The sequence below is a fragment of the Poecilia latipinna genome, unplaced genomic scaffold (genome assembly GCF_001443285.1).
Source record: "Poecilia latipinna isolate Pla-1442-1.1 unplaced genomic scaffold, P_latipinna-1.0 Scaffold987, whole genome shotgun sequence".
Classification (NCBI taxonomy): Eukaryota; Metazoa; Chordata; class Actinopteri; order Cyprinodontiformes; family Poeciliidae; genus Poecilia; species Poecilia latipinna.
Window position 1 is genome coordinate 174930 of NW_015113603.1, and position 8973 is coordinate 183902.

Consider the following 8973-nt stretch of genomic DNA (forward strand, 5'->3'; position numbering starts at 1 on the left):
GCGCTCCCCACACTCCAACCCACAGAAAGCAGTTCAAGGAGCTGGCAGCCAGTAACAGAGTCACACTAACGCAAACCGCAGGGGAGGCTGAGGCTGAAGGAAAGACCGCTGCTTCAGGTGACCGAACGGGAATGGAGACGCGCGGAGTGCGTGATTAGGAAGCGTCGCCTCTGGGAGTTCTGGTTCCACGGATTATAAAAGTGAAGAACCCGCAGCGCCGACTGGGACTGCCTTTGGTCGTTTCACTTAACGGATTTCTTTTCGTTCCTCCTCAAACACCATGAATGTTTCGCCCACAGAGCGGAGGAAAGACATGCGGCAGCTGGCTTTGGAGATCGGGATCCGAGTTCTGCTCTTCGGAGTTTTTGTGTGAGTAAAAGCCTCGAGCAGCTGAGTTTCCTGTTCTCTCAAACAAAAGAAACGAAACAAACAGAATGTGAGTTTTACCGCCGATTAAATAGATTTTCTGTATGATTTCAACTCTGACATTCAGATCGATCAGCCACACGGAGGGTTTTTGGGTTTTTGGGTCTTTGTTAACCCGCAGTTCAGCACCATGGACGGATCCCCGCACCGCAGCTGGCGGCGCGTTAACAGGTTGCACCAAAAAAAAAAAAAAGTCAGCGTTTTATTCTCTGACATGGACAGATCTGATTGCATTTACTTAAAAAAAAACTCATTTCATTTAATAGTTTTTTTAATTATTTTGTTGGAAAGAGGTTAGAGCGGTTCATAACTGTTTCAGCACTTCTCTCAACAAGTACCACCAAGCAAGGCGATGCTCGCATGATGCAGTGAATGGAGGATTCATGTCAGAGAGGTGTAACCTTTGAAAATAATAAATTATTACATTTTTATTGCCGGGAGGGATCTGGTCCGTTTTTATCAGGTTTGTTTTCCGGGTTTCTTTTTTTAAAGACTCACCTTAAATTTGTTTCACTTCAATCCAACTGAGTTCAGTTCATTAGCAATGATTTTATAAAAAAAAAAAAAAAAAAAAATGCTAGTTTCACTGTAAATGCACTCAAGTTGAAATTCAAATCCAGATGTATATAAGTATGACAAAATAAATCCAATGGAATTTATTCATAGACATTCAATAGCAAACAAAATATATTTTTTTGCCTTATAAACTGATGACACACAATGTAAAACATTTAAAATCAATAATTTAAAGACTAATATGAAGCATATAATTCATAAAGTGCTGTAGTTTACAGTGCAGCTGTCAGTAAAACAGAAATGTGTCCAAGTTTCTTCTTTCATCTGATTGTGCAGTTTGACTGATCAAAGCACAGGAGCGTCTTCACACCCAGTTTTTCTTCATTGAAGCATCTGAACTCGTCTCCCAGGAGACAAACATCGATTTCCTGATGTTTGGGATCCTGGGCTGTTTTAGGAATCAGTCTAATTGAAGATACCAACCTGGAGAAAATGTGCTGTACTGTGAAGTAAATTGTTTCTAAACTTTTCTAGACTTGGGATGGTCAACCCAATTGGGTGATTGGGTTCACAGATACATCATTTGTTAATCTTTGGTGCAAACAAATAGATAACCCCATGTTAGGGCTGCTGCCTTGTAGTAAGTCATGGGTTCCAATCCCAGTCAGTCTGGATGTCGTCCCTGTGCATGCAGTTATTCTCTGTAGGGAACATGGCTTCCTCCCTTGATCCAGGAACTCACATCCTGTCTGCTATGCATTCAACCTGGGTGTGAGTGAGCATTAGCATAATTACATTTTCCCTTACTTCTCCTTCATAGACTTGCAATTTGTCCTCAGTACCTCCCTCCCGTTTATCGATGCCTGGAGACGACCAGCAGACCCTCTGCTATGATTAGAGAAAAGGAAGCCAGTGGGTGAAAAGTCGTTTGTCTAAGGGAACTAATGACTTTACAGCAACCCCACCTCCTGATTAAGCATGTGGAGACAGTAGAGAGAAATGCCTCTCAGAGGACAGATGAGGCAGAAGTACATTTTTTTTAATTTCTCAGGAAAAAAAAATGTTCAAGTTTGCAGAATGCAGCTGTTCTGCCTGCATTGCTCTTCTACGTGATCATTAATATTCAGCATTAGCTAATTGCTCTGTCGGTGTTACGCAGTCCAGATGAGTTTCCTGGTGAACATTCAGAGTGTGAAACAGAATCAGGTCCAGACCAAAGGAAGCAGTGAAGATTCTGGTTCAGGTTTTTGTTTGTACGTCTGAGCCGGTGAGAGTTACAATTATTGGAGCTTTTCTTTGTATTATGGATCAGTACTCAGGGTCACATGAAAAGCAATTTTTCACTGGCTCCATCATAAACACAGAGCTGCATCCTGCCACAAAACCTCCAGTCACAACGACCTTGATCAGAATAACCAAGAGATTTTATATTATTTTTCTACAGACAAAGCAAACGCAGGCATATCTGCTTCTTCTCTTTATGATCATATAAACACGACATTTTACACAACTATGCCACATAAAATATTTCTGGCATGTTTTTCTTTTTTTATATTTACTTCTTTAATTTATGCCTTTTGGAGTTTTTTTTTCTGGCCAGCAGCGATTGACGCTGGATCCTCTCAGATGTGAGGCTGACGCTGTGTGGATGTGAGAAGTGGCAGATTGCATTCTTGACTCGTCAAAAATTGTTGTACGGATAATTGGGGTCAGCTGGTGTCGTTTTCTTCAGAACAGGATTTAAGACCCACAGCTGCCATGTAGTTCATCGTAGTTTGATGTCAAAGAGGAAAAACTACTGAGAAGCTTCATGTTTTTTTTTTTTTTAACTACACCTTGGGAAAATATTTATGGTCTTTGTCCACTTTGATCTGGCACAACTGGATTTAAGCTGTTACTTTGACTAAACCATTCATACATATGAATTGTTTGAGCTCTCTGTTTATGTCGCTGAAAGTTTGAACCTGGTCTCAGGTGTAGATGTGAAAATGTGTCTCAATGTGAACATCTTTTCATTTTTCACTTTTCAGCCACATTTTATTTAGACAGGAATATCTTTAAGTGAGTCTTGAGACAAACTGCAGACTTGACTTCATGTGGATTTCTTTTAGCCAAAGCTTTCTTCCTCTCTCCCATCAAAGCCAGTGTTGTGAAGTGCAGGACTTATAATTACATTTAACCAAATTATTTCACCTGTGCAGCTCAATTAAGCCCCTTCTTAAAAACTTCTGTTTTTCAAACGTTACCTCCTGCAGCTTTATAATTTAGGTTTTTATTAGTTTGTCACATAAACTGAAAAAAATAATAATAAAATGAAAAATGTAAAAGTCAGAGGTCATGGTTACATTTGTGTGTCTCTGCAGCTTCATTGGTTTTTATCTCCCAATAGGATTTTAATTTCAGTGTGACATATTCGCTTACTGCCCTTACATATCGCTCCAATCTGTGAACATCTACCAAAGCATGCTTGAAATTGAATAACTTCTCTTCTAGTTTAGGAGATCATCTTTTATTCAGAGATCACTCTTGCAAGTTGCTGTAATTTTCTCAGTACCTGGTTTTGATTAAACAGAGCAGGATCTTAACAGATACTTTTCTGCATGCTTAGTTCTGCTCAGATACAAAAAGCACAGGAAGAGAGCCAATGTTTTATTTCCTTTGGCAACAGTTAGCTTATGTTTAAAAGAGAGCTACTGCTCTTACTTTGAAAAGCATCTGGTGTTCTCCGCCGGACAGGATGTGCTGACATTAACTCTGGTGTAGTTTGTGGCTTCAGGTTGATCAGGATCACATCAGACTGGAGCTGGACGCTCAGGAAGTCCTGGATCTACAGCATTTAAACCAAAAGGTGAAATGTAAACGGAAACAGATCGATGCAAGGCGAAACGAAAAAATCTCTTCTTGGCTGGAGATCGTTCTGCTTCTGTTGGTGTTTGTGTAAATGAGATCATCTGTTCAGAGCTGGGTTTTTTCCCACTTGGTTCTCACAGGTACATAGTTTCACTATGTAGCCATTTAAGCTAATTTCATATAAAATCACTGACGAATATAGAAGCATGCTGCCTTTAATGGTCATTGGGCAACAATAACAGCAGGTTGTTTTTGTTGTTTTAGTCTAAGAGCGGATTCAGAGAAAATAGACCCTAAAATCACTCTGAGGACTCTGTTGTGTTTCTAAAAGCTTCTTGATTGACTGACTGGCTGGAAGAAACAAACTGCTCCTCTACGTAACGAACAAAGCAAAACAGAATTCATGTTGTGCCAACAGAAAAGCTTTGATTGATTATTTTATTTTAAAAAATGACAGTGGTAAAGAAAAGAATGTGTTGCTTGCATGTACAGCATGTGGAATGTGATAAGATTATGTTGCCATAAGAGTGATGATTAAGGTTATTAGCAGGTAAAATGAGTTTATTGATGTTTATTTCTGTGCATATGATGCTGTGATGAATATTAGCAGCAGCTCTCGGATTCGGTCCAATGCGATGGCAAACCTTTGTTCAGATTCGTGAGTGTCAGTCTTTGGACTGAGAGCTCTGTTGGTTTAAATAAAGGGGAGGATGAGATTTGGATTAGCTGAGCTGCTGCAGTGTCATCAGAGCTTTCTGCTCAATAAAACTAAAGAAAACTGCTAATAAGGGAGGATGTCAAGTCGCCAGCGCTCGATGATAAATATGATTTTTGGAGGGAGTACTGGCTCTGAAAGAGTCTGATCATCCATCCTAGAGATGGGATTTCTGGCTCTTTGAAATGAGCCGGATGTTATAGATCTGTTTATTCCACAGATGCTAACTCAGTTTTATATTTATTTCTGTATTTATAGGAAACCAGCCTGGTGTGACTCATTTAATCAGGAGAATAATTAGTGGGAGGAATAATGGGGTAATACTCGGTTTAGATCATTCAGACATAAATTTCCTGAGTTTAAATTAATCTACAATATTGATCATGATTTAAATTGATATGTGTGGACTACTGTCTACTGTCTGCTCTGCATTCATGCAGCAATCACTAGCTGCATTGTAGTTGATCATAAAAGTATGCAAATTAAAATTACAAAAATAAATTAGCTTAATGGAAACACAACAATTTTAAAAACTCATGTTATGCTAGGATCATGCTAGGATCAGGAGATTTTTTCAGCTGTAAGATTTACTCGCATTTGCAATGGAAACAGATTCTGTCAGCAGGAAAGTGCTTCCAGATTCCAGTTGGTTTCCTTTGGTTCGGTGGAGTCATTTTGTGTTTCAACCCACCAGAGACTCACCTGACATGCAGTGTGTCCGGCTGCCTGCCTCCAGCCTCGGTGTGCCGCTGCTCATGTGACGGCAGGATGGACCTCCCAGATAAAACTCTGATATTTGCATATCAAAGAAGCACAGAATGAAAACTCTGCTGGACTCCAGGGAAGCAGAGGATGAGTTTGTGTTTGCATCTCACAGAATCAAACGCGCCTCTCTGGTCCGTCCAGTTATTTACAGAGATACTTCAGCAGCACAGATACAGACTCAAGAATACACACAAAGAAGTAAGATAACAGGTAAAATTGCTGCCATCCTCACTGTAACAAACACCTTCAGTTGAATTCATGTAGTTTTTCAAGAAATGGTTATTAAGTTGATGTCAACTAAATAAATCCGTATTTTTCTGACATGTGGTGGTACTTAAAAATAATTCCAGCGTTACATAATGCCCCATATGTCAGTCTAATAAACTATGGCAATCTAAGAAAAATATTGCTTCCACTTGTAAAAATAAGGTCAATTTTGATTAGATTATAATAAAAACTGAAAAACTTGAGCTTTAAAAAAGTTTTTCCCTCACACAAGTTGAACATCACCACAGTGCCAGAAATCTGTTATTATTATTACAGCAAACATCTATCTCATCTGCAGCTAGATTAAAATCAATAAAGCTCATGTTGCTTTATTTGCTCTTTTTTATGTTGCAGAAGTAACTGTGATTAGAAGTGAATTTGCTGTACATGCAGAAGCAACTCTCTGCTACATATTTGCACTCCTGCAGTCTCCCATTACAGCCTGTGTTATATAGCTTCATAATTAAACCCCACTCTTTGCTTTACCAGATGAATTTTAATGTGAAGTACAGAATCGTCCCTCGGTAAGCAGCAGCATCTCATACTGCTGGAACGAACCATAAAACACAAAGGAACAGACAGACACACGGAGGCAGTGGGACGGTCTTCCAGAGGTGTCCAAAATTCATTTCCATAAAAAGAAAAACTCAATTCAGGACGGTAAAAATGCTGCCGTTCAGGGTGTGATGAAGTGATTGTTCAGGGACTGGAGAATGGAGACTGATGGCTGAATCGTTCCCACAGGCTTCAGACCCAGAATGCTGAGGAAAGTTTCACCTCGGCTGACTTTCATTCACGTCTCTTTGGTCTGAATCAGCACCAGGAGAGAGTCTGTTGTTTCCTGTGATAAAGACAATCCTTGTTGTCTGCATAGTTAGTTTTTCATTGTTAGTTTTTCTAAAGCATCAGGCCAGCTGGAATCCAATCAAACCTAGCAAGAGAAAAATAGTTCAAGACGAGCATTTACTACAGAAAATGATGTAAAATATGAGGCATTTACTGGAGAAAATAGATTTCTGCCAGTGGTTTATATTAAAGTCCATCCTTGGCAGTGATGTTCTGTTTGAATGAGGAATCTGAACAATATTTATAACTTTGCTCCACAGCCAGTTTGATGCTGTCACCACCGTGCCTGACAGCTTAACCTCGAGTTCCCCAAAAACATCTTTAGTCTTTGTGGTCTAATGTCAAAAAGTCTAATTTTTAAAAATGTTTGTAAATGATTTTATCTGCTGGAGTAAAGCAGGTTTAAGCCTCTGTGGTCTAAAAGTTGTTCTTAAAAAAGTGACTTATTTAATTTGATTGTTAAAACTTGGACCCAGTTTATTATTCCAACAAGAAAATGATCCCAAACACACTTTAAAATGTTTTTGGCTAAAACAGACTACTGTTCAGCTCTGACCTCGACTCTGTTGAAACTTCTTTGATTTGCTTAAAGGTGAGGTCAAGAGTCTCTGTCAGATATCCTGTCAGAAACTTTCTGCTCATTACAACTACTGTGGAACAAGTAGGCAACTTGTTTCACAGCAAGTTGCCTTCAAAATGCTCCAGGTGACTTGCTGTGTAACAATTATTCAAATATTAGAGGTGTAGGTGATTGATTGTATATGTTTTTGCCTTTAAATTCCCCTTTGGGGACAAATAAAGTTTCATAAACTGAATTTAATTAAATTCACTCACTGAATGAAGTTACTGAATAACCAAACTGTTCAAAAACATTCTAATTTATTTCTGGACCTGATCATTCTGAATCCTCCAGAACAGTGGCATGATGTGGGACTGATGCGTGGAAAGCAGGAGCATCAGATGATGCCTGTGGAGGAAAGATTAGCAGAAGGAACAAGCAGAGCTTCTCGTGGCAGGAGGAATCTGTGACAGAAAGCTGTGAGCGGCTGACTGGAACGCCGGGAGCAGGGATTCCCCGACAGATCAGTCTGTCGCCGCTCTGATGCTGTGGCGTTTCCATCCTCACTATCGTTTGATCGGCTCATTACGGCTTGCTGTCCTTGCAGTCATTTATCCAACCTCATCCTCTCTTTATTGCTCCATATGCATCACATTACACAGCCGTGGGCTTTCTTAAAGAAACCCAGATGTTATCCTAATGCATAAATTTATAATGTAATAAAACAGAATGCCTTCAGTGCCATTGCATGTTGTACTACCCAGTAAGGAGGCAGCAGGCGTTTACACTGATAGACGGTGAACCTCCAGTATCATGGGGTCAGAGATGAAAAGATAAAATCTGCAAATGCTGGAGATTCTCTTTAAAAGCGCTTAGAAGTTTCTATTTTAATAGTTCAAACACAAACGTATTTTAAAATGAATCGACACACACAGTGGAAGCAGTTAGCATTACCTTCAAGATAACAGCAGTTTTCCTTATTTCAGCCAATTGGTGCTGAAAGGGGAAAAAATGGCTCCATTGGATTTGCTGCTTCCTGTCACCGTCGTCACACAGCATTGCACTCTGCAGGTTTAAACATATAGATATGCTTTATAAAAACTTTCTGAAAATAATTTGAAGTAACACATTCTAAACTGTGAATATGTCAGGTTGTAATGCATTTAATTTTTTTTTGGAGCCCTTAATAAAGACAAGTACATGAAAGACCTTTTTATGAATTCATCTCTTATAGCCATTATATAATTTAACACAGAAAGGTTTTTAAAAAACAAACAAAAATGTTTGGATGCATGTTTGTAATTGATATTTGTAGATAGATCATGTTAACAAATAACAGTTTGTGAGAAAAACAATGAAATACATCTATATCTACATCTATATGTCTATATCTATAAAAAAGTTAAAATAGATTGAACCTGTGGAGATGCTCCATTCCACATGACAGAGAAATCAGTCATTATAATGTAGAGATCATTTGTTTGGAAGAGTCTGAGTCAGCTCAGAAGACAATCTCTCTCTCTCTGTGTGTGTGTGTGTGTGTGTGTGTGTGTGTGGAGGGGGGGTTACTGCTTTTTCTGCAGTTTTAGAGTAAACAACCATTGATGGTCTCAGAAGCTCAGCAGTGAAAGGAAAGAAGACGACTGAAGGGACTAAATATATGAAACAGGAAATGGCTTTTAAAGAAAACAATCTGTCCAGGATCAAAGGACGCTGTCAGCATGTTCTCAGAAAGAAGTAATTCAGACAACGCTACTGTGAATTGGAACTAACAAAAAAAAGAGAAAAATTAGATTTCACTTCAAAACAGAAAATAATGCAATCCTTTTCTAAAAATCAAACTGACCACAAAACGATTCATTATTCATAGGCTGGACATTTTCACATGTCAGATAGAAACATGTCCCTTCCAGCAGCTGAGCATGGAAATACAATTCAGAGGCAGAAAATGCCCACACACACACACACACGCACCCCCCCCCCCCCCCCAACCACACCAACACAACCCCCCCTCTCAAAACAACCCCAC

General features: G+C 39.2%; 1 protein-coding gene across 1 annotated transcript in view; it reads left to right on the top strand.

Moving 5' to 3' along the window:
* The first annotated feature begins 280 nt into the window (after nucleotides 1-280).
* plpp4 (phospholipid phosphatase 4) overlaps nucleotides 281-8973 on the top strand; it is a 55584-nt gene continuing 46891 nt past the window's right edge. The window contains exon 1 of the mRNA XM_015050355.1: nucleotides 281-369. Coding sequence (XP_014905841.1) covers nucleotides 281-369 — 89 coding nt within the window. The remainder of the gene's footprint in view (nucleotides 370-8973) is intronic.